At 58.4% G+C, this 25,331-nt stretch overlaps 1 protein-coding gene across 3 annotated transcripts; it reads right to left on the bottom strand.

Moving 5' to 3' along the window:
- Positions 1-7,269: 7,269 nt before the first annotated feature.
- On the bottom strand, positions 7,270-24,755 carry Cbx7 (chromobox 7). 3 transcript variants are annotated; one of them, XM_026411467.2, is made up of 6 exons: positions 24,441-24,755; positions 22,448-22,491; positions 15,600-15,665; positions 13,725-13,791; positions 10,737-11,085; positions 7,270-10,415 (listed from the first exon to the last, which is right to left on the bottom strand). In XM_026411467.2, exons 1-6 carry the CDS (start codon positions 24,507-24,509, stop codon positions 10,261-10,263), a joined length of 750 nt encoding a protein of 249 aa, XP_026267252.2. In that variant the 5' UTR covers positions 24,510-24,755; the 3' UTR covers positions 7,270-10,260. The 3 variants fall into 3 exon arrangements, with proteins under 3 accessions (XP_026267252.2, XP_026267251.2, XP_026267253.1); XM_026411466.2 differs by having other exon boundaries at positions 7,270-10,418; positions 24,441-24,753; XM_026411468.2 differs by having other exon boundaries at positions 7,270-10,418; positions 10,737-10,806; positions 24,441-24,744.
- Between the last annotated feature and the right edge of the window lie 576 nt (positions 24,756-25,331).

The following is a 25,331-nucleotide window of genomic DNA, read 5'->3' as shown; positions in this document are numbered from 1 at the left end:
GGATGCTATCCAGCCCGGTAAAGACTAGTTTGTCCTTCTTCCTTTTTCTCCTATAAACAGAGCCACCTCCCCCAGGTGGCAGGTGAGGGGTCAGTGGTCGGGTGGCAGCCAGGGACTGTGCCCTGGATTGGGGGCTCCTGGTGTTTCCTCACAGCCAGTCAGGGACCCGTGGCAGGAAGATCACGGGACCCTGCTGTGTTCTTCATGCCGTCCTCTCTCAGGGGACACTGGACTTGCATTTGCTCTGTGGCTCCTGGTGTCCATTTTGAACGTGTGGTTGGCATGGCGGTGGCCAGGCCTCTCTCCTGGGAAGGTGCTCTTTTTCCTGAGGAGGTTCACACCTATCTTCTGGAGGAGGCCACTGGAAGCCATGGAACCATCCCCTGGCTCCTTCCCGGTCCCCACCCAGCTCGCGGCACCTTCAACTCTCTGACCTCAGCCACTTCTGTACCTTCTAGAAATTCCTTCCCTTCTCCCCCCCCTCCACCTTTTGTTTTGGTTTGGTTTGGGTACCAGGAATTGAACTCGGGGACACTCGACCACTGAGCCACACCCCCAGCCCTATTTGTATTTTATTTAGAGACAGGGTCTCACTGAGTGGCTTAGTGCCTTGTGAAAAACCAGCCTCTACCTCAGAGCAAAGCCTGTCCAAGGAAGGGGGGCATGAAAGACCCACAGAGCACTCCTAGGCACAATCCCACCTGCTGAGTTGTTTATCTACAAATAACAGGAGAGATCTGCTGCCCAGGTGTCCCTGACTCAGTCAGGCTAGGTGGCGACCCATAGCAATCCCCTAGTAGCCACCAATCAGCATGAGACAGGGAAATACCTGGGATGCCAGATGACCCTCCCAGTAGTTTATGGTGTTGGGAAACCACGGAGTTCAACACGAACACCCCTTATGGCCTAAACCAATCAGTTAAATGAATCCCCCTCTTGCACTGGCCAATCACCCCTACCCAACTTGTTCCCTCCAGTGAATGTGCTAATCATGTTTTAGAGTTGTTATTTGATTTTCCCGCGGTGGGTGATGATTTGCTCAGAGATGCTATGATGTATGTGGGGTCTCTGCCTTCTCCAAAGAGAGTATAAAACTGCTGCAAGCCCTGGGCTCGGGCCTCTCAGTGTCACCAGTTGCTGTGTGTGCGCGTGGAGGACCGATCTAGCTCGCAATAAACACCTCTTTGCTGCTTACATCGATCTTCGTCTCTGGTGGTCTTTTGGGGGTCCCGAATTCGAGCATAACACTCACAGCTGCTGAGGCTGGTTTTGAACTCATATGATTTTCCTGTCTCAGCCTCCCGAGCTGCTGGGATCACAGGCGTGCGCCACCATGCCCAGCTATAAAAAATTTTTGAGATGGGGTCGGTATTGTAAGGGTCTGGCGGAGCGTCGGGGGGAGAGACCACACAAGAGACTGGCTCCATGCAATTGGCAAAAGGAGATTTATTGGGGATCCATTCCAGCGTGCTGGGGCTCCGTGCTCACTCAAAAAGGGAGAGCAGCCCAGAGCAGAGATCAAGCAGAGCTTAAGTATACTTTCTGGAGAGGGCGGGGGGGGGGGGGGGGCTTTGCATACATCAGAACAAATCATCATGAGGGGCGGGAAAATTGAACAACAACCCTGAGACGTGATTGGCACATGCATTGGCGGGAACAGGTCGGGCGGGGGTGATTGGTCACTCCTAAGCGGGATACACATTCAAACTGATTGGTTCGGGCCCTGTGACAAACTGCACAGGGCCCTAGGCTAAATGGCCAGTAGGGCGTTGTCTTAACTATCTCAGGAATCTGGGTATAACAGGAACTTCATAATACCTAATCTTTTACATTTTAATTCAAGCTTTCCAGCTTAGAAACTTTACCCTTTCAGTATAAAGGCTGAGGCTGGCCTCTACTGCCTGTGTGGATGTCTCCTTGTGGGAGGAGAAGTCACCTGTCCTGTGCTGGCCTGAGGAAATGCTATGGCAACAGTCTCTTTAGGAATGCCGAGTCTGGGGGTCGCCAGCCAGACCTGGCCCTTCCTTCTCCGCATCTCCACGGCTCCTGGGCAGGACTCCCTGTCTGTGACGGGGAGGAGTCTGAATGCCACCTGTTCCTCCCAAAGCCCAGATGCACCTATGGAGGTGGCTGAAGGAACCCAGGAAGCCACTGGATGAGGCTGATGTCTGAGGCCAGATGCCATCTAAAAGCATCTTGCAGTTCCAGGATCCGACTGGGACATGGGGTGGGGGGTTGCCGTGCCCCCCATTTCTCTCTCTCTCTCTCTTTTAGTTGTAGGTGGACATGATGCCTTTATCTTTATTTGTTTATTTTTCTGTGGTGCTGAGGATTGAACCCAGGGCCTCACCCGCGCTAGGCAACTGCTCTGCCACGGAGCCACCACCCCAGCCCCCCACCCCATTTATTTTCGAGGGCCGCTGGGAACCTGTGGAAAGCCAGGGGAGGCTGAGGTCATGTTCTGAGGTCCTGGAGATCAGGATTTCAACATAGGAATTTGGGGGAAGACAATTTGGCCCCTGGCAGACGCGGTACTTAAGCTAGGACAGAGATGCTGGACATGGCTTTGAAGGCGAACCTTCGGGACAGGATTGGAGTGGGATCCCCTACCAGTCTAAGCCGCCCTCAGAGAAGGGGAGGAGGGGAAACACCGAGTCCTTGAGGTGCCCCGCACTGTCTCCAAGAACTGAGCCAAGTTAAGGGAACAGTGAGAGCCATCTGGGCCGCAGTGTCCAGACCCATATCATCTTGAAGGAACTGTCCTTCTCTTCGGCACACAGGGAGCCGGGCAGGTGGTGTTATCTGTAGCAGCTGCTGGACCACATGCACCCCAGGGTCCTGGGGATGCTGGTCACACAGTGGGAGGAAGCAAGCCAAGCGGATGATGTCACTGCTTTTCTAACCTCATCTGTCAGTCCCTGGAGAGGGAAGCTCTGTCCCCTGGCCACTGGGAAGAGTGATGTGAGGGACGGAGCTATTACTTCCTGGCCAAGCTCCAGAGACACCGCGAGGAACAGGACAAGTCTGTCCAGCCTGTCGCCGCTGGACCTTCCCCGTGAGCGTTTCTGCACACACCTGTGTCTGGCACCCCATCTTTGGGCATCGTCTCAGTCTCTCAGGACCCGTGCCTCTGCCCTAGCAAGGCTGGGCGGGGACAGTACAGTCAGACGGCAGGGAGGATCCCGATGCTGGGGAGGGCAGTGACAGTCCTCGATTGTTGCAGCTGTGCCCACTGGGAAGGGACACAGAAGGACGTGCCATGGCTCCAGCCCTGGACGGAGGCCTCGGCCCCACACGAACTCCTAGAGAAGGACATGTTGGCCCAGGCCAGCCTCCGGGCAACTCGCCCACTACATCGCTTGTTTTGGAAAACTGTGTTTTTCACCTTAGTTCATGTTTCCTCTTGTTTTTCACAGGATGGTGCTTAAAGGGTTCCTAATGTCCCCGGCCACAAGGCAGACTCCGCTGACCATCAGACCAGGATTTAGGCCTCAGGGTGGCAAAGCCACAGAGGAGACTGGACGCTCAGGCCCCACAGGCCTCTCGGCTCTGCTGAAGCCCTGACCGTGAGGGCGCGGAGGCCCGGGCCCAAGGCAGAAGCCCGTGGGGTGAAGGGCTGATGAGCTTGGCCACCAGCATCCTCCAGCGCTCTGAGCTGGCAGAAGGCCAAGCCCCTCAGCAGGTGGGAGCTGCCTATCCTTGCCTGGTGACCACCTTGTCCCCCAGGGTGATGGCGTCCTCCTCTCCTGCTCATCTCAGCCTAGGCCACGGTTGGGTGGGCTCCCTCTGTGCACCAGAAGGATGAGACCCCAGCAGGCGCCTGCAGAACAGAGGGAAGTGTTTAAGGAGGGCCAACGGGAGGACTGACAGTGGGCATGCTCCTGGGACGCGGGGTGTAGCGAGTGGGGACCTCTGGCGCCAGGCCTGACGTGCTGCCAAATCCACCAAGGCTGGGTGTGAGGACAGCACTGGAGGTGGGCTCTCTGCCACCACCTTCTTACACTGTCCCGACCGGCAGGACACATCAACATGGGCAGCGAACCTAGGTGGGGAGGAATGAAGGGACAAGAGACACGAAAGGTGACAGCAAGACAGGAGTTCTGATCAAGCTGCAAACTTTCATTGTTCACACAGGGGGATTCGTGGGCTGGGGATGGGGAAGCTCTCTTATCGGCAGTTGCTGGAAGTCTTCACAAGGTGAGATAACGCAGGATGTCTCAGGGAGATGGATGGCTGCAGGATGTCTCAGGGAGATGGATGACTGCAGGTGTCTCTTGTAACTGTCAGGCTATTCTCTGAAGGAGAACTCCCTTCTAGTCCCTGGCATTACACTTTTTATTTTGGGGGACTCAGGGGCGCTTTACCACTGAACCACATCCCTTTTTATTTTTGTTTTGAGACATGGTCTCCTAAATGGCCAAGGCTGGCCTTGAACTTGCAGTCCTGTCTCGGCCTCCCAAGTGCTGGGATGACAGGTGTCCGTCCTGTACCCACCTCTGACTCTGCTGTTTGATTGCTCAGAGCTCTCAGCCCCACATCTGGAAGAGCCGATAAGAACATGTGGGTGCACCCTGTTTGGCACTGGGGGAGATTCCTGTGGGTACATGTGGGCCCACCTTCTGGCCACAGCAAACGCCCTGGCCAACCCCTATGCTGACCGCTGGCAAGGCTGGCCCTGCGCTCCCCAGGTTCTCAAGTACGGCCATGACCCGCACTGTCATGCCCCCTGTGAGGGTGACATCCTTCATCTCCACATTTTGGAAGGGTTCCACCTGCCCCTGGAGGGGACCATGGATGCCAAACAGACTCGGAGCCCTTTGGAGGAAGGATCCTAAAGCTCAGGTCGGTGGGAAGTCTGAATTGATGGAGTGAGACCAAGGATGCAACCCTCACCATGTTCTCTGGAAGGACAGACTGTCTCAGACCCGTGTCCACGGAGGGAGGAGCAGTCACCACGGAGGACTCCTGGGGAGCTGGAGGGCGAGGATTCTTGTGTCTGTCCAGCCATGACAGCGGATGACAGCCGGCCTCCGTCCTTGCCCTCTGCACAGCTCCTGGAAGAAGCAGAGGCTCCTGAGGGCCCTCGCAGAGTGGCCGTCCTCTCCTAGAGCTGGTCCAAGCCCTTTAGCACAGCTGGGGAATGCCCGCCGGTCAGAGGCGGGTGCCGCTGGCGAGCCCCACATAGCAGCCGGAGTAGCTGGGAACTTCAAGGCAGGGTGTGTCCGCGGGCTCCATCCCCTCCCTCAGGAGAGGTCGGCGACTTGGTGACCAGAGCTGACTCGTCCCTGGGCGTGGATCTGCCTTCCTTTTCTACAGCATCGATGCCATCAGCACCAACCAGGCGTGCCAAGTGCCTGGCCTCCCCACAGACGTCCACCTCAGCCGCGCTGGATCGGGACCCCGCCGTCCCCTGGCAGAGCAGCACAGCCGAGCGAACGAGCGAGCGAGCGTGGGCATGGGCTCCACGGGCCCTGCCCCCTGGGCCCCGTCCCAAGCTCCTGGATACCAGAACAATGGCATCGCAAACTGAAGATCAGCGTGGGCATCAGGGCTGGGCAGCACCCTGCGGAGTCAGGCCAGAGCTCCCCAGGATTTGGTACCTGCACTGGGCCCATGGTGCCACATCCAGGAAGAGCCTGGGGGTGGCAGTGGGACTGGCCCTTTTCACTGGCTTGAGAATCTGCCCTCCTCGCTCTGTGGCTCTGGCCTGGTGGGTTGGCGATCCTGGTTTCCAGGGCAGGGGGGGGTCTTCCAGGGAACGCCTCAGAATCCCAAGTCCCAGCCTCCAGGGGTGGGTGTCAGCCCCTGGGGCGAGTGTCAGTGGGCAAACAGGAAAACGCGGTTCCTGGTGAGGTCGGCCAAGCTCCATCGCCCGGAGGTGCCAGGTGGCTGCTACATAATGTGGGCAGAGGGGAGCCTGTCTGAACCTGGGGAGTCCCGGAGGCACGCTTTGCTGTCCCCAGTCCTGGCGGGGACTGAGGCACGTGTGCAGCAAGTGTAGTCTGATCTGATGAGGGCAGGTCACCAGGGCCCCGAGCACTTGGTGGATGCAATTGGGTCTCCCCACCGGGGAGGGTGGCTGGCTGGGAGCGGGGAGAAGGGGGTGATGGTCACCCTCCACACCGCCGTGGCCGCCCGGAACTGTGGTTTCCCCACCACCATACTGATTCCTCACAGGGGCTGTCTGTCGCTGGCCTCCTCTTGACGGCCTCATTGTGAAGAACCAGCAGCACAGCACAGCCGCGCACCTGCAATGGCCCTGGGGACACTCACCTCTCGGCCTCATCCCTGACCTCAGCTATGGGCTGGGGACAGTCCCCTGTGGTGTCAAGCACCAGCTCAATGCACATTCTAGTTGGGGCTCAGTATAACTGATGGGTACAGTGGGGGGGGGGGGCGGGTGCCCTGGATGGCTGAGGGCCACCCTACACCGATCCATCCTCAGGAAAGGACAATCTGTGGGACATTTGAACACTTCTGGGTGGCCACGGCATAACTGTACCCCAGTTGCCTATAACTGACCTCAATAATCCACCCGTCATAGCCCTTCTTTCTTCTGCCCACTCTAACCCTTGTCCTGTCCCTGGGTCACCTCCCAAACTCCCTGCAAAGGACATCCCGGCCTCAGGCCTGCTCTGGGGGGTGACCAAGCTTCTTCCAAACCCTCTTCTGTTCTAATCTCCTTCCAGAGGCGGCGCTTCCCACAAGCCGTCACCCCAACTAGAAACCCACACGCGGCCTCAGCACCCGCGTGTCCCCACGCCTTTCTTGCCCTCACCGGGACTGTCCCCTCCTGCTCGCCCTGACTGCTCCCGGCCAGCATCCTGCAGCTGGTGAGGAACCCAAAAGCAAGTGGCCTCAGGGCTCTGTCTCACCGGTGCCCCGCCCACCCGCCTGGGGTCAGAGGGCCACAGCGCTGAGCTCCAGAAGCCAAGGTCTGAGCCCAGGGCCCGTGGGGAGGTCCCCAAACACTCTTAGGAGGACAGAGGGAGGGAGCAGCAGCATCCTGAAGATTTCTGGGCCTCTGGTGACCCCCTGCATAGCCAGGGTGGTGGGCACTCACCCAGCAGGGCACCGTGAAGCCCCATTCTGTCCCCTCCAGTAATCTTCGCTGTGACAGAGAACTCAAGACTGAAGGAGCCGTCCAAGGTCAGAGCAGCAACTGTAGAGCTGGGACCTAAATCCACTGTCCTCCAGGGCCGGGGCTCCCTCCCCAGAACAGAGGGCAAGTGTATTAAGATAAGGATTGAATGCCCACGAGTTTTTTTAAATTGTCTTTAATAATTTTTTGCCTCATTTACCAGATAAATCATCTAAATAAATAGATGCTATACAGTCTCTTACCAATATCAGTACAAAAATAAAACTGCGCTCCGCACCCGCTCCGACCCTCCCCAGCCGCACCATCAGGAAGGCGCGCCCTGGGAGCCGATGCCCGGTCCTCGAGTACATTCATGTCGTCTGAACAAAGCTCGAAGCTCATCTGTGCAAAGGACGCGTTCTTGGCTGAGACCTGGTGGCCACATCTGGCCATTTGTAAAGCAAAAGCTACACGGGCTTCCGTTCAGATGCCTAGCGCCTTCCCGGAGGAGGCGGCGAGGGACATTGGCAAAGGGGTTACCGTCCTGTCAGAATGATAAGGTTCCGTGCCAGGGGTGGGTGGGACATTCCACCCCGCTCCATGGCGACAGTAAAGTACCAACAGGCCTCTACATTCAAAAGGGGCTGGGGAGAGGCAGGCGGCCCGTGTTCCCCAGCCTGAGGGTACTGGCCTTCCGGGGAGCTGTGGGGCGGGAGGTCACTGTCCACCTGGTCTTCTCTCACCTGACCCTAGCTGGGACACTCAGGGCTGGGGGGAGGCCTGTATGGCCAAACCCAACCCCTCACAAAGGTCACCTGTCAGGGCTGAAAAAGATCCTAACTGCCTGAGTGGCTCTCCCCAGGGAGCCGCTCTCAGGGTTCACAGCCTCCGGCTGCCCTGAGGTGGACATCTCAAGACCGTCACTCCAGGGCCAGGCCTGGACCTCACCCTCTGAGCCACAGGGTTCCCTGTGGGCCACAAAGGTCTGAGGAAGAGGAGATGCATGTTCTGCTGCTGCAGACAGAAACACAGCTGCCTCACCCACCAGGAAAAAAAAAAAAAAAAGCAAAAAACCAAAAAAACCCACCCCCCCCCAGGGCCACAGGCTGGCAAATTTGACAGCTGAGGACCCCCAGGAAGCAGGAAGAGGGCCTGTGTCTCCTGAGGGGGCGGGGTGTGTCTTCTACTAGAAGCTGTGGCCCTGTCCCAGAGCCATGGTCCAGCAGTCAGCTGGAGAGGACCCCTCGCTGACCCGGCCTCGCCCTCCACCTCCCGGGCTGGGAGCCCCTGCCCTGAAGAGCCCCTGCCCCAGGCTTCTCCTCTTCTCAGGGTCGTGCAGCTGAAGCCCCTTCCCTTCCCGGGCCCACCCCACATGCTCATCTAGATCCCATTCCCTGGGCTGGGGTGAATCAGGTCACCTATTGTGACTGTCCCCCAATGGAAGCACTGAATTGATCCCGGGCAACGAGAATTAGAGAGAGGGAGAAGGAGCTGGGAATTGGGAATCTTGCCAACAAAGCATCCCAAAAAGGAAAAGGGTGCCTGCTGTCTTTGGTTTGGGAACTGGGGAGGAGTCTGGGGGAAAGAGTCACCCTGCCCTTGTCCTCACGAAGACCTAATGACCTTCTGAGGACAGGCACAGAGTCAGGGGACAGGGCTGAGCTCCCAGCCACAATGGCTCTACTGTGTTCAGGTTACCCTGACTCCGACCGGGGTGGAAGGGTGGGGGAGTGGACCTGCTGGCCCTGCTCCCCAGGACCCCTGACTCCATCTGGCCTTCTCTCTGGGACAGGGCTGGGATGAGGGAGCAGGGAAGCCACCAGCCCGCAGGGAACCTTGGGGCAGACCAGAGGCCAAGCATCCCTCCTCCTGGCAGACACAACCTCGCCAGGGCGCTAGGCTTGTGCACAGCCTGAACTACCCTCCCCTGCGGCTGGACCCCCACAGGAAACAAGGCCAGTCCCTGCCGTGCTATTTAGGTCTGGTGGGAGGACACAGAATGAAGTGGAAAGGGGTCCAGGAGACAAGGGCTGCCCTGAGAAAGTGGGACACCCCCGCCCTTCCTGCCTGCCCACACCCACACCATGCTTGGGGTCGGCTGAGCTGGAGGGGAGGGCAGAAAAAGGGGAGTTGGAAGGGCTGAAAAGTCACCTGAGTCAGAAAGGACAAGAATCCCTGTGGGAGGAAGGACAGGTCACAAGTGTCTTGGAGTCTATGCAGATGTGTCAGCACAACTGGGCAGATGCTTGCACATCTGCTGCTTGGCCAGGCACAACCAGGAAGCCACATCTGCATGCCTGGAGCAGCAGATGCCGCCATGCTCGTGGCCAGAACCTTGTTCTCGCTGACAGCTGCGAGCAAATGGAGCTGGAACAGGTCCTGTCCCATGACCTGGAACAGGTCCTATCGCGTGACCTGTGCAAGGTGGTGGGTTGCCGTGGCGAGTTCTTTTGTGCTGTGAATTGTACTAAGTTCACCTGGCCAGGGTTTCTAAAGGAGGCATGTGAGGCCCTCGTGGACACTCAGGGCACATGTGATGTACACAAGGGGCATCGTGCACGCTGTGCCGCTAGGTGTGCACATATTTCCACACGAGCCAGGAGATGGGGCAGGATCTCTCAGCAGAGGGAGCCCAGAGGGCAGCCTCCTCCCTGGGAAGGAGTCTGTGACTCTACCTCAGACCCTCCCTCCAGCCCCTTCTCCCTGACCTGGGCCCTGGGGTGAGAGCAGCCTCCGAGCCCCACCAAAGCTGGAGGGGAAAGATCAAAACCAACACCCAAGCCCAAGAAAGGGGTGGGAGGGCCAGACAACCAGACAGGCTGGGGGCTGCCAGGTGGGGCCCTGCCTCCCAGGGCTCCTTTCCCTCCTGGAACCAGCAGCTGCAAGGCAAGGCAGTCAGCTGCAGAAGCAGCCTGAGCAGGTGGCCCTGTCCCCATCAGCCTGGAGATGGGACCCTAAACAGAGCAACACCAACCTTCCCAACCCAGCCCTAAGGGCTCTCTGCAAACGCCCTTCACAGAGAAGGGCAGGGTGGTGGGAGGTTGTGGGGCCATCCCCACTTCTTCTGCTTGGTGTTTTTTTTTAAATAAAATAATTACCCTGCCCCAACCCCTCCCTGTCTCGGGAGTTCCCCACCCCAAGCCCCAAAGGAAACAGCGAAGAACGGTGGAAACGGTGATTCAGAGCCTCTCGCTGCGGTCTCGGAAGAAGCCCTCTGCTGCCTGGGCCTCTCGAAAGGTGACGGTGATGGAGTTGGCGGTGATGTCTGTCACGGTCACCTCACTTGAGGGAAGCACAGGTGTCCAGGGAGGGGGCCCATCTGCCAGTTCTGCATCTGCTGCAGCCACAGGACAAAGACAGGGACAGAGGACAGGTTGGCAGGGGGAACGGCAGCAGCATGCAGACCCCTCCCAACTCCAGGTCCTTCCCATGGGACCTACCACCGGTCCCCCAAGAGGGTGCCGTTCCCCCCCAGTCCCTGGCAGACAGAGTCTTCCATAGTGGGTTGACAGCTCTGGCCAGGGGTCAGGCTCAAGTCAGTCCCCACAGTCCCGACTGGCTGTGTGGCCAACCAGGTCCTCGAGGCTTGGGTCAACTGGACCTGGTGGCCTCTAAGGACGCTGCAGATCTGAGGCCCAGGGCCGGGCTGTCTTACCCTCCTCAGGGGGCTGCTCTGCGGGCTCCCACTGGCCCGCCGCCTGCAGGTCATCCGAGGCCGGTGTCTCCTGCAGGGAGAGCTCCCGTCGATGGCTGTGACTCTCCAGGTGGGACCCGCGGGGCGGGAACTTCTTGCGCGAGAGCCGCAGATACTTGTGGGCCTTGCGGGGCTTGCAGAGCGGGAAGGGCAGGCCGGGCACCAAGGGGCCCTTGTCCACCAGCTCAGGCGCCCCCGCCTTGACCACCCCCTCGGGGCTCCCGCTGCCGAGTGGGCGCGCGAGAGAGAAGCAGAGCTTCTCCTTGCCCTTGGCCTTGTGGGAGCTCCGCAGGTCCATGCTGTAGAGCCGCTGCGGGGGCAAGCCAGGGCGCGGGTCAGCCCCGCCTCCCGTCCGCTGCCACCTTCGCCTTCGCTAGAGCCCTGGCCCCTGGCGCCTGGTGCCCGGTGCCTGCTGCTCCACGCCCCCCAGAGCTGGCCAGAGCCGCAGCGCCCCGGCCCCCTGCCCGGCCCTATGGAGGGGTGCGGACAGACCAAGGACGACAACCACGGGGTGGGGGTGGGGGTGGGGGTGGGGGCGGCACACGGGGAAAGGAAACCCAACTGGGGGAGCATCGATCGCCTACTCCACGCCAGGCCTGGGTCCAGCCACCAGAAAAAAATTGTTTTTGAAGTGGCTTCTGAAGCACTTTAGGTTCTAGGAGAATCGCTGCTGCACACCACCCTCAGCTGGAGCAGCCAGCTCCCCGGAGTGGGTTCTTGTGGCAGCTAGGCTGCGGGGACAGGCAGCACAACCTGCCCCCAGCTGAAGGGACAGCATGCTGCCCCTCAGCTCTGTGGAGCCCAGGCCTCTGCCAACCTGCCTCACCAAGGAGCAGGGTGCGGCGGGGGCTTCCTACACCAAAGGCCCCAGTTCTGAGATGGGGGATCTGTCTCCCTGCCTTTGGGGAGAATTTAAGTCTCGAAGAAAGGAAGATACGGGATCTCCCCCCATCACTCTGGTACAGTACCTTCACCTGTCACCTGTCACCAGAGGCTGAGGGCTCCTAGAACAGCAGGAAGGATGGGGCCGATGGAGTCACAACCCAAGTTGGAGGCGGTGATGACACATGCGGCCTCCACTCAGTCCAATCTCCTAATCCCGTCCCTTGCCCTGGGTGCGGCTGGGGCGGAAGGAAGCAGGGCCGAACCCAGAGGGGCCTGGGAAACTAGAGCGGGAGCTAGTCCCACCGCCGCCCTGGGAGCCTCCCCTACTGTCGGCAAGGCCGGCTTTCAGTGCGATGCCACCTCTCCATGCGAGAACAGGGGGCTCCAGGCCAGAGCTCGGTTCTCACCTGCTGTGTGACTCCAGGTCAACCACAGGCCTCCCTGAGCCTCAGCTACTTCAACAGCAAAGCGGTGAGGAGACCTCAGTGGACAGCCTCTGACAATACCTGCTTCCCACCTTCATGCCATCGGTGGTCCCTTCTCACAAGAAACACTGCTGCGTGTGACTTCCTGGGCCTGGTCACAAAGACACAGTGGCTTCTTCCTTGCTCTTGGATCACCCACGTGGGGAAGCGAGTGGCGGTACCGTGAGGGCTCACACTGCCCGGCAGGGCCTCATGGCAGGAGCTGCCCTAGAACGACTGGCACGGATCCTGGGCCTGGAGCAGCCCCAGCCCAGCCCAGGCATCTGACCTGGTCCCCTGACTACCCAATCAGGACCACTGAAGAACCGGCTAAAGTGCTCCCAAATTCCTGATCCACTGAAACTATGTGATGATGAGTTCAGTGATTTAGGTTGCTAAGTTGGGGTGACATGTTATAGATTTGCCATGGATAACTAATACACCTACCCGGCAGGTTTGGCACACAGAGGAAATGTGGCCATTTGTGAAGCACCAGATACACACCCCACATGCAGATCTCTGGCAAATGTGACTTTCCATCCTGGGACTCAATTCACATCAAACACCATGGATCACCCCCCACAGGAAGGAGGCTGTCACTCGCCAAGAAAGCCCCAGGTGATCCATAACCTCCACACTGCACGCGGACCAGGGAGCCTTGTGCTTTGATTCAGACACAGGGGTGGGGGTAGCGGGCGCTTGTGAAATTAAAGCAGGTGTTTTCATGCTCACAGCGAGAACCCAGCACCGAGAACCTCCGCAGCTTGCCCAGGACACACAGCTGCACCTCAAGCCCCATTTGCTTTTCATGCTCCCAGACCTAAGATGTAGGTGTCCAGGGTATCAGAGCCCCGCCTCTCAGAGGACTCAAAAGGAGTCCCCAAGGGTTTCTTCCTACTCAAGAAGGACACCTTTCTAGGAGCTGGTGCTCCACAGCTGGTCCACACACAAAGGGCCTCTCCTTCCCGGGTTCTGGAAGTCCAGCCTCCATGTCCCCTAACCGCCAGAGTCTGTGTTTCTGAGGCTCTTAAATATTACAATTTTCTGTTTGGGGATTTTGAGCATCATAGGCTTATTTATGAGATTCTAAGCTTTCAAACATCCTAGGACTAAGATCAGCACGGTGGCGCACGCCTATCATCCTAGCAGCTTGGGAGGCTGAGGCAGGAGGATCTTGAGTTTAAAGCCAGCCTCAGCAAAAACAAGGGACCTTAGTACCTTGCTTACAACTCAGTGAGACCCTGTCTCTAAATGAAATGCAAAATAGGGCTGGGGATGTGGCTCAGTGGTCGACTGCCCCTAAATTCAATCCCAAGTATCCCTCCAAAAAAAAAATCCTAGGCCTGTATTAGCCATGTGGCCCCTCCTCCCACAAGATGACCACGGGGGTCATCTTTCCTCAGTTCCTGCTCCATGTTTGGGCTTTCCCCTTCTGTGGAAAATTACCCACTGAGTGTCCCACCCCACAGTGCCCAGATGGTACCAGGGGCGGGCAAGTGAACCAGTTCAACCAGCCAATGCAGATGCTCTCAGGGGGGTGAGGGGAGGCAGGGGCCTGGGTAGGGCAGGGGAGGAGGCGGCCCTGCAGCAGCCGGGTTACCTGCAGCAGAAGCCGCTTGGGTTTCGGGCCTCTCTTCCTATACCCAGACGCTCGGTCTCTCTCCTCCCTAGATGCAAGGCAAGTGGCAGAAGAAAAGGAAACACTGGTGACATCTAAGGGAAAGGAAGGTGTCTGCTTCATCCCCTCCCCTGTCTGTCGGGATGGAGACCCCCCCCAGCATCCCAAAGTCCTCCAAGGAAGGCTCTCCTGGGGCCGTAACAATGGTCAGGTATCCACTTTCCAGGGCCTGGACTTCCCATCCAATAACGGGAAGGGGACTGTCTGTCACTGATGTGGGGCTCTCCGAGGCTCTCCAAACGCGTGAGTCCTCCCTGAGCTCCAGGGCCAGCGCAAATGCCCTGCTGTGCATGCGGTGGGGACCTCCAAGGTGCAATTGTCGCTCTTAGAGGAGCTGCGTAGAAACCTGCCAACCCAATGTGCCTTGAATGTCCCTGGGGGGCTGGGGAGAGTGGCGAGTCCTGCCCGCTGGCCTGACTTGAGATCCTTAGGAACCTGAACTGAGGAAGGCTGCACCATCTCATCAGGGTGGGGAGGAAACCCAGCTGTAGGGTGTCTGCCGATGGCTCTCATGGTGCCCCCCCAGGCACAGGCTGAGGTGCTACAAAGTCACACTCGACACAAGAGACACCATGACCAGAGGCTGCAAACCACCAGGCCAAAGTAGGCAGCTCCAGGCCTCTGCCTCCTGGTCACTGGTTCAACTCACTTCCTGTGGCCCCCACTATGGAGGCCGGGAAGACAGCAGAGAATGTGGGGGTGGAGTTAACCGCCCCACACCCCGCCCCCCCCTGGCTGGATGGCCTGGGCCAGTCTCAGTATGAGCTCAGCACAAAGCAGTGAATCCACGGCCTCTGTTGAAATGTCGGTCACCCTCCCGGCGGAACCTGGCACCCTCTGGACACGGGTCTCGGGACAGCCAAGAAAGGCACTTTGCAGTCCCACCCGGGCCTTCACCCCCCGATGGCTCGCCTGGCCACACGCCAAGGTGGTCCACAGGATTCTCCCAAGTGGCACACCCTGTTGGACTAAGGCCCCACCAAGCACCCCGGAGGAAGAAAGAAGCTGGGGACGGGACACCCTGGATTTTAAAGGAAAGAACAATAAAAGCGCGTCCTTTGAATCAGCAGCCATGGAGACTGTGGGAGAAGCAGTGAGCGCAGTGAGGAGCTGCCGCCTGCCCGGTGGCCTCGTGCCAGTCTCCAGCCAGAGGCCCAGGACAACCGAAACTCCTCAGAGGCTCAGCCTCCTCATCTGCCACACGAGCCCCTGGTCCCTGCCTCAGGAGGCTGCTGTAAGGGACCACATAAAAAGGATACAGAGACAAGGCCCACACTGCACGGGCCACGCTGGGAGAACCGAGGCTGCCCACCGTGGGCAGGGCTGCTGGGCACAAGGGCCAGATGGCACGCGGAAACCCCGCAGTAGCTGGCAGAAGAGGGGACCCACTTTACCCTGGGGCTCTGCTGGGAGCTGGCCAGGAGGAGGGCCAGAGCTCAGAAGGTCACGCCTCCTCTGGGCTCAGGTGACCTCATCAGACTTCCCTCAGTGGAAGGACAAGCCACTGACATGCCACTCACACGACTGGCACCTTGGGAGCCACCCCTGTCTGCCTCCCCTGAACACAACGGAGGCCTCGGGCTGGAGCCCCGGGTGCCAGAGCCAAGAGACAATGGCCGGGCAGCTGGAAGAAGTGGCAGGCAGAAAAGGAAGGGGACCCGCGTTCTCTGTGCCCACCACCTTCCAACGCCTGGTCAGACACCCCGGTCCTGCCCCCAGCGGCCCCCTGCTCAGGGCCACGCTGCAGCGGGACCCCTAGGAAACCTGGAAGTGGGCCCAGCAGCCGCAGGCCCTTACTTCTCCTCGTAGGCCAGGACCAGGCGGGGGTCCAGGATGTGCTCCTCCGGCTCCCACGTGCTGTACCTGAGAAGAGAAGTAACAGATGAGAGCTGTCCTGCCTCTGCCTGGCCCCACAGATGCCACGGCCACTGTCCCAGGGCCCTCCCTCACCAAGCCTCCAGCCCTTCCTGGTCAGGGGGGGCTGCCACGCATTCCCAGGGGCTGACCTGTTTGGGCCCCAATGACACCAGAACTCCCCTCCCTCCTGCCTCACCACAATCTGACTGGGTCCTACTCTGGAGAGACCCCACATTCACCCAAGGCCCTTGATGCCTGGAAGACAGCAGGTCCCTGTGTCCCAGGAAACTGGGGGACACTCTTACTATGACAGTGTGGGGGCTCTGGAGCCACCTGGCCAGGGTTCAAGTTCCAGTTCTGCCACAGCTAGCTGGGCAGCCCCGAACCATTTACTCAACAGTTCTGTGTCTCAGCGTCCCCCTCTGTAAAGGGCTCTTGTGCTGATAAAATGTTCTACTTAAGTGTCCAGAGCCAGTAGCAGGTGGGGAGCGCTCTGCGGGTGTCTCCCAGTGTTTACCAGCACCACGGGTTCTTCCCCAGCCTTCCAGCCCAGCCTGCGGGGTCACTGCTTCCTCCTGCCACCTGAGCCATGGAGACCAGGCCTTCACATAAGTGCCCTAGTCTCTGGGCCTGGCACCCCACAGGTATCTATAAGTATCTATAACTCTGGTGCAGTGCTCCCATAGTTGACCTCAGCACCCCCAAGAGCCGAGGGACAGAGGGGTGACAGCACCGCTCCCCAGAGCTCTGCCCTGATCAGGCCTGGCTGGGGACAATGCCACAGGTGCCTTCCACCTTCTTTTAACTACTCAGCACCAGCCTCCTGCAGTACAGCCTTTTTGTTTAAATAATTTCATTTTAAAAGCAAACTTTTATGACTTCCATATGGAAAAACCAGTATCACTCATCATAAAGAGATGTAAGTATAAAACTGTTTTTAGGGTGGGGGTGTCCTCAGTGTATACCACTTGCCTAGCATGTGTGAAGGCACTGGGTTCCATCCTCAGCACCACATATGAATGAATAAATAAATAAAATTTAAAAATATACATATGTATGAGCCACATGCCTGTAATCTGGGCAATAGGAGGCTGAGGCAGGAGGATCACAAGTATCAGGTCAGCCTGGGCAACTTAGTAAGACTGTTCTGGGGCTAAAGTTGTACTCAGTGGTAGAGCACTTGCCCAGCAGGTGTGAGGCACTGGGTTTCATCCTCAGCACAACATAAAAATAAATAAATAAATGTGTTTTGTCATCTACAACTAAAAATATTAAAAAAAAAAAACTGTCTCAAAAATGTATTTTTTTTAAATGGGCTGGGACTATAGCTTGGAGGTAGACTGCCTCCTGGCTCCAATCTCCAGTACTACAAAAAGGTCTGTACACATGAGTGCATATAAATCCCTATGTAAAATACCTGTGTATCTAAGTATACAAAGGTAAAGACACAGGCAACAAATGTGTCTAGACCAAAACAAAGCAAAGTTCCACGATCTCGGCAAGAGGCCTTGCTGGGTGAGAAGGCAAGTAACTGGGGAGCTTCCAGAGGCAGAAGAGGCAGGCAGAGCCCCTGCAACTGCAACCTCCCAGGTTAACCTATCAGAATACTTATTTACTTTTCTTCTTTATTTGTTCTAATCTCAGGATATTTAACAGTAGACCAGGGTTGGGCAGCAAGACATCCCAAGACAGAAAGCACTCCTCCTCCTTCCACCCATCTTCCCTCCCACGTACTCCACCATCAGGCCTGGTGCAGCCTGGCCTGGCTTCTGTCATCTGTGCTGTGCCCCACCTCTGGGTGCTCTGTCCCTGCAGTGAGCCAAGCCAAGCTTCCCAGGCTTTAGGGAATGGCCCTCCTCCCAGCAGGCCCAAGTTTAGGTCTGAGATGAATCCAGCAGGGCCTGGCCCAGGCCCAGCACCTGGCCTGGGAGTGGCAGTGGAGGCCCCACATAGTTCTGTGCATCCTGCAGGAAGCCCAAGGACCCAAAGGCTGGTGCAGACTGTGCCCTCCTCCCCCCAGGAAAGGTTGGCTCTCTCAATGAATCTAGTAAGGAGGGGGATCCTGGTTCCTCCTGGGTGGGCGGGACTCACCTCTCTCTAACTGCTGCCCTTCCTCTCTACCCAGCCCACCTGCCATGGCAGGTTCATTCTTGCTGATGTAGCTGCTCTGTGATTGCTGGTAAGTCCCTACCCTTCTCTTGACCTCAATTTCCTCATCTTAAAGAAAAACCACCCCCACCCCCTCAGTGACAGCTGGTGCACCAACAACCGCCAGGAACTTGTCCCTTCTTCACAGCACTCTACCCCATTTTGCAGATGAAGAAATGAGACACAGAAGTTAAGCAGCTTGCGGGGGATCAAGAGCGGGTGAGTGGCCAGTCTGTGCTTGGAACTCAGTTCCACTCCCAGTCGTCCTCTACCTTAGGATGCCTCACAGGACACCGTGTCTGGCTCCTCACTCGCTGACATCCCTGAGAGAGTAGCACTGCCTGTCTGACCCTGGTCCTCGGTGTCTAACCAGGGCCTGGCACACTGGTGCACAGGACAGGGCGGCCAGATTGAGAGCAGGATGCTTTCCGGTGTGGGTGGGCGGCTCCGGGCTTGGGGCTGGATGGGGCGGGCCTTCAGAGGCACCTGGGCCCCTCGGGCCCCCTGGCTCCCGAACCCAGCGGAGCGCCCCGCGCACTAGGGGGGCCAGGAGGCTGCAGGGTGGGCAGGAGCTTGGATGACAGGCGGGCCCAGGTAGGCTGGGCGCCAGCGCGCGGCCGACCCGGGACATCCTCAGGGCCGCGGGTCTGCGACCATTGGCTGCCCCGGCTGCCGGGAGCGAGCGCCCCGCGCTGGCGGGACAGCGAAGTGGAGGGACGTGGGGCGCCCCGCCCCTCGCAGCAGGGCCGCGCACGCACGGTCACCCGTCCAACCAAGGCGGGCGGGGGCGGGACGGCGCAGCGGCTCCGAGATAAACACGGCCACGTGACCCCGCCCCGCCCCCAGCCCCGGTAAACAAGCCACCGCCGCGCGCCCGCCGCCCCCAAGTGAGCTCCATCCTTAGGCGATACAGGCTCCTCCTGGAAGAGCGGGCGTTAGCGAGGCAGGTTGCCCCAAGTCCCAGCAAGCCTCACCCGTACATGGAGGCGGCGCTGCCGAGCTGTGGCGCAGCTTGGGGCGGGGGCGAGCCACCCCAGGTGCCATGCAGAGCCAGGCCAGCAGCAGCGCCCCTCTAACTGTCCTGAGAAGCCCCGGTGCAGACTGCCGGGTCCCGCCTTGGGGGCAGGTGACTTGGTCTGACTTCCATCCCTCTGGGGCCTCATCCTAAAGTGGGGCTCTCAATAAATAATCCCTTCGCTTAGGGCTGTGAAGATTCGCTGTGTTAAGCCACATAACGCACTTAGATCAGTGTGGAACTCGGTAAGTGCAAATAAGCAGTAATGAAATCAATTTCAAAAAACCTAGAGGGCCCAAGTCTGCCAGGGTGGGAACCCAGGGCTCTGCTGCTGCTGTCCAACCCCAGCTGTGGAGGAGGAATACCTCTTACTCTGTGGCTAGAAGCCATTAGTGATTGTCTTGGTCTTCAGCAGGGGCCTTATTCTACAGATGGGGAAATGGAAGCACAGAGAGATTGAGGGTTTTATCCTGGGTCACACAGCTGGTGAAACTACAAAAAACTACTATTTTTCTAAGGTAAATGGTCTGGCCCCAAAGCCTGAGCACATCCCATTGAACTGGCCAAAAGGCCAACAGACAAGAGAGACTCCTGGCTTGGTCACCTTGGGTGGAGCTGGCTGTGTATTACAGCTGGTGGGTCCACAAGCCTTGGGATCCAGCAGCCTGAAATTCAAATTTTCCCAGCTGACTCTGCAACAGCTCTTTGCTGGGGCTTCTGTCTCTCCATCTATGAAATGGAGGACTCTAGGGCAACTGATGGGCCAATGTCTGGCTCCTAATGGGAGTTTTTTGATTGGCAGTTTGATGACTGCTGTAATCACTGATGTTACTATTAAAGTTCCACGGAGCCAGGCCTTCCTAAAAGATATAGTAGCATTCACAAGTGGGAAAGAAAGGAAAGCATCTAATATGTGGGGGTAGCAGGGTACTGGGAAGGATGAAATGAGAGTGGAGTACCTAGGGGTTCTCCAGGGTGCAGAGACCACCATAAACCTCCCAAAGGGCATGAGTTACTTTGACATCCTCTGCCTTGTGCTCCCAACCCCTTCCTGTGCCATTTTGCTGCATAAGAAGCAGGAGCCCTGTACAGTGGTGTGGCGCACACCTGTAATCCCAGCAATTTAGGAGGCTGAAGCAGGAGGATTGCAAATTCAAAGCCAGCCTCAACAACTTAGCCTTAGCCTAAGTGACTCAGTGATACCCTGACTCAAAATAATATTAACAAAAGGGTTGGGGATGTAGCTCAGTGGTAAAGTGCCCTGGGTTCAATCTCTGATACCCAAAACAAAACAAGCCAAAAAAGCAGCAGCAGCAAGAGAGCCCCTCTGACATATCTGCTGGGGAAGGGGACACTCATTGTCCTACTCCTGGGGACCAAAAAAGGCATAGAAAGCTCCAATGGAGCCTGGCTCAGAGTGAGTACAGTTTGGGCTGGGTATGGTGGCCCATGCCTGTAAACCTAGCAACACAGGAGGTTGAGGCAGGAGGACTGAAGTTCAAGGTAAGCCTGGGCATCTTAGTGAGACCCTCTCTCAGAAACTAAAAGGGCTGGGATGTAGCTCAGTGGGAGAGCACTCTTGGGTTCAACTCCCAGTACCACAAAATCAATTACAGTTTGCTTATGGTTAATTGTAATTAACAGAAGTCTCCTTGCCCAGAGTGAGGACAGTGGCCACCAAGCAGGAGGACCTGAACCACACACCCCCGCCTGCCCAAGGCTGGCACTGCCCAGCCAAGGCTCCTGCCCAGGGGAATAGTCTGCCAGCTCCATCCCACCACCTTTCTTAGTCTCTGTTGCAGGCACCCTCCCCCCCAGGAAGGGAGACCCCTGCTCTCCTGCCTCTACCCTGATTGAGCCGCTTTCTTCTCCCAAGTGAGGTGGGGATGACTGGCAGTACCTGCCTCGTGCAGGTGGCACCAGTGATGGTGGGAAGTGGGTAGCACACTGCTTGGGGTTGGCAATTATAGTCTTGGATGACCTCCCCTCTCTGGGCCTCAGTATCCTTATCTGAAAAATGAGCTCTTGTTAGAATGGAATCCCCTAGTTCGTTTCCTAGGTGGGGCACCTTCCAAGCCTACCCACCTAACTCTGTACCAACTGCAGACATCCCCACTAAAAGCGGGTTGAGCCTGGCACCCTGCAGTTTTTGCCCTTTGTCGATCCTCCTAACAATCCACCCAAAGGACGGTTTATGGCTCCCATGTGAAGGCCAGAAAGCAGACGCCCTGCCCTGCTGGGACCTGCCCAAGGGCTCACAACTGTCCACTGTGCAGCCAGGAATCCAGTACCAAGGAGAGGGGACAGGCATAAGGTACCCCCTGGGTCATCTGGTCAAACAGGGCTTCCAGAGCTCCACTGGGGTCACAAGAGGGCCCACGTGACGTCTCAGCACCTTAAGAAAAAAGTGGGCCAGGGACATAGGCCCACAGAAACAGCCAGGGCCTCTGCTCTCTGGCTAGCTCCCTCCTCCTGACTGAGCTCTGAGGGGCGGGCAGATGTATTGGTCTTTAGGATAGATCGATGAAAGTGGGAGAGAAGGAACTTTTCATTAATAGGGTCTCCGATTAGAGAAGGAAATCTATCAAAAGCTGTAGTCAGGAGGACAAACAGCAAAGAGTGTCTGGAAGGCCAAAAAGCCAGAAAGCCCCGCCCACTGCCATTCCCGAGAGCTGGGGGAGGGGAGGAAGGGCTGAAGAGCCCCTCCACTGGAGCCAGAATCCACCTGTGGCCAGTGGGGGAGGGGGTCCTCCCAAAGCTCCAGGCGTATTTGGAAGGAAGGACTGAGGAGTGTATTATCTACTTGCTGGTCACCAGCTGTCATCAGGATGCTGTGGTGGCCCAGTCCTTTCCCCTTACGAGGCAGAGCTGCCGGCGAGAGGACTATTGAGCCCATTTCACAAAGAGGGAAGCTGAGGCCCCGGGGGCTGTCTCCCCCTCTGCGGCCTCCCACCTCCCTCCCAGAAAGCCTGCAGGGCCAAACACCACGCCCCCCTTTCTACACACACCAGGTGAGCAGGAAGCCCCAGGTGCGGACAGCAGGTGGGAGAGGGGGTTTCCAGGAGTCGGTCGGCAGGAGGCAGGCCGAGGGCGGGGCACCCCAGACCAATGGGAGGCCCCATGGCTTGCTCTTCCCTCCCCCAACAATTCCCTGCTGGGAGGTGATTGGCTGGTGGGCGGGCTCCTGATTGGGCTTCAGCAGGAGAGGCGGAGCACGCGGGGGAGGTCTTAGGCCCAGCTCTCCGGACCCCCACTGTGGGATGGGAGGGTTGGGGCAGCAAGGAATCTGACCTGAAAATGGGGAGGACTGTTCAAGTCCCAACTGTGCCTCTACTTGCTGTGTGACCTTTTTCTGAGCCAGTTGCTCATCTCGGAAGCACAGATGCCGGGTCTTCACTCCCAGTTACCAGGAGAAGCCCAACACTGAGAGGGCAGCACCACAGGAGCTGGACCCCCACCTCAGGCACCTGTGCTCTGACCCCTGAAGGCGGCGGTGGAGGGGAAACTGATGATTTAGTCAGGGTCAGCTGCCCAGTCACAAAGGCAGCCTACGCTAAAAGCTAGGCAGGGAGGGGGCACAAAGGGCGGAGGGATGGACAGGTAGACACACACGAAGGAGCCTTACTTTGGGGGCCATCCTTTCCACTTCACCAGATATTCCACTTTGCCCTGGGAAGAGAGAGAAACAGGAATAGTGAGACAAACGCTTGCCCCAACCTGTCAGGACAGTCAAGTCTCAAATGGCTTTGGAAAGGATCTTGGTCCCAGATACCCTCTGCAAACAGCTGCGCTTTGACACACAAATACAACCCGGGGACCCTCCACTAGATCCCTACCAACCCAGAGACCCCCAAATGCCCCTGGGGCCAAAGCTCAGAGCTCTCCTCACACATGGGGACATGCATGTATGGCCAGAGATCCACAATGGCCAGAATCTCAGAGTCAAATTCATGACAACTGGAAGACTTTCCCAATGGCTCTGGCCCTATCAGCTGAGTCTGTGCAAGAAGGACCCCAGAGAAGGCTGACACACTCTCCACCTTCAGCAAGGCAGTAGATCCTTCCAATTATTAGGAAATAGAGCCAGTTCCTCCTCCCTTCTTCACAAGGGACAGGGACTTTTATAAGTGTGCAGTCCAAGCACATTGACTGGGCAAAGCTCCTCTCAACCACAATTTTAAGACCAAGATATGGCACCTCCTCAAAGAGGCCTTCCCTGGCCACCCTCCTGTCACTGTCCTCCCTAGCACCTGGCAGTCCTTCAGCAGAGCACACAGCCCATCCACAGGCATCTGTACTTATTTCCTCATTCATCACTGAGCCTCATCCCCTCTGCCAGAACACCGAAGGTGTCCCTGGGGCTAAGGATGGTGCCTGGAATAGATCTCCAGGGAATGTTTTCTGAGGCTGGCTGACACAGAGGTCCCCATTCTCTCATAACCCCTCCCACTGCCCCCCCCACCAGGTTGTAGAATGGTGTGATGGTTGTACCTGCCTCTGGAAAGCACTGGGCTTTGTAGAATAAATTAATCCTCTTTTAAACCCAGGAAAACCTGGGGGAAGGGAAATAAAGAAGGAGAGGCAGCCCCATTCAGAAGCAAGCTAAACCCCAAGCCCAGTTGGGGAGAGAAAAGAAGTTGACCTTTGGCTCAAGATGCAAGGACTGAGTTTTCATCATGGGAAAAAAAAATGGGCTTGCAAGCAACCACCAGAGCTGCTGCTCCACCTCTTCTCTAACTTGCTGTGGGTCTTAAGCAAGTCACTTTCCCTGCCTAGGGGGAGGAGAACACCAGGAGCCTCCCAAAGGGCATGAGTAAGGAGATGAGAGAAAAGGACAGGGGGGAGTACCAGGAGAGGAACTTTTCCCTATGGAAGCCCCCAGCCCAACCTCCAGTCCCCCTTAGGCAAACGTGCACTGGAAGTGCAGACTCTGGGCCAGGAAAATCAAATTGGTACAAGGTGGGGGGTCCTGAGCAGCATGGACGCCTCTTTAAATTGCAGGGTGTGTGTTTGGTAGGCGTAGGCAGATGGGGAGGAGCTTCGAGGATGCCCCAACGCCGGCGGCGGCTTCAGAGCCCGGGCGGGGCTGGAAGCTGGGGACCCGGGTGGTGTGGGGGCTGGGAAAGAGGGGTGTGCACTGCGGGATAAGGATAGGAAAAGGTCAAAGTCCAGCAGGAAAACTTCCATAGGCTGGAGGACACTTTTTCAAAGCTCCGCCTCCAGCTTCAAGGGACTTGTTACTAAGAGTCCACAGTGACGAGTTCGAGACCCAGCTCTGACACTAACGCACCGGGCAAGTCAACCTGGGCCTGCCTCCCCATATTTAAAATGAAAAGGGGATGAGGCAGGACGGCACTCAGAATTCCTATCCTACCCGATCCTCGTCGCAGTTGAGGTGGACTCAGCTGCCCCCAGCAACTTGCGCCAACAACTTTGATTCTACTCGCCCCACACGGTGGCAGGGAAACTGAGGCACCGGCGGGGGAGAGAGGCCCGGCGGCGCAGAGCTGCCTGACCTCCCCCTAGCCCCACGTTCCCCTAGCTCCAGCCTGAAGGGGGTGGTGCTGGGGACCCGAGGCGACTTCTGGGGTCCTGGGGCCGCCCCCGGGCAGCCTCACCTTCCGCACGCGCTTCTTCCGGATGCTCTCCACCGCGAACACCTGCTCACCGATGGCTGACAGCTCCATGTGGGGCGGCGGGCGAGCGGGCCCGGGGCCGGGCCGGGGGCGGAGCTGCGGGACCGCGGCTGCTGCGCGCGATGCTCGGGCCGCCGGGGTCCCCGTCACCCTCGGCGGGGCGCGCACGCGCACGCGCACGCGCGCACACCCCCTCGCGCTCTCTCACGCCGCCGACGTTCCATTTTTGAACCTGCGCAACGTTTTCCTCCGCGCCAGCAGGCGAGCGCGCGCGGAGAGGGGGCGGGGCGGGAGCGCGCGGGCCTGCGGGCCGCGGGGCTCAACTCGCGCCCTGCGGGTCAGCCCCGCCCCTGGCCTCCGGAGCCCCGCCCCGAAGGAGCCCCGCCCCGCCCTGGCCCCGCCCCGAGCCCCGCGGAACGGAGCGCTGTGGCCGGGAGCAGCTGGCAGAGCCCCGGCGTGGCGTGGCGGGACTTCGGTGCTGCTGCGCCGTCGGTGCGCGGCGGTCGTCCTCGCGCCCCGGGCAGACCGTGATCTTTAACACCGAGCTGCGAGGTCCAAGGTCTTCCCGATGATTCTGAGGGGCCGAAACGGCCCGGCCCGGCCTGGGCAGAAAGGATAGGGGTGCAGGGCGGGGAGGTCAGCTTTCCCACTCCCACGACGGGGGAGCCTCCGTCCGGCACCGACCCTAGTGCCGTAGGAGTGCGGACCGCACGAGTTTCCCACGCCGTCCGGGCGCCGCTGAACCCAGCTCTCAACTCCCGACTCCGGGGCGGCGTGGCCCGCAGGTCCTAAGCAGGTTCCTCCGCGTGCGACCTGGCGCTGGCCCACCCTACTATTTGCGCCGATAACTTGCGGGTGCAGCACTAGGCGAGG

This window comes from Urocitellus parryii, chromosome 5, assembly GCF_045843805.1.
Source record: "Urocitellus parryii isolate mUroPar1 chromosome 5, mUroPar1.hap1, whole genome shotgun sequence".
Lineage (NCBI taxonomy): Eukaryota > Metazoa > Chordata > Mammalia > Rodentia > Sciuridae > Urocitellus > Urocitellus parryii.
This window is presented reverse-complemented; position numbering and strand designations above follow the sequence as displayed.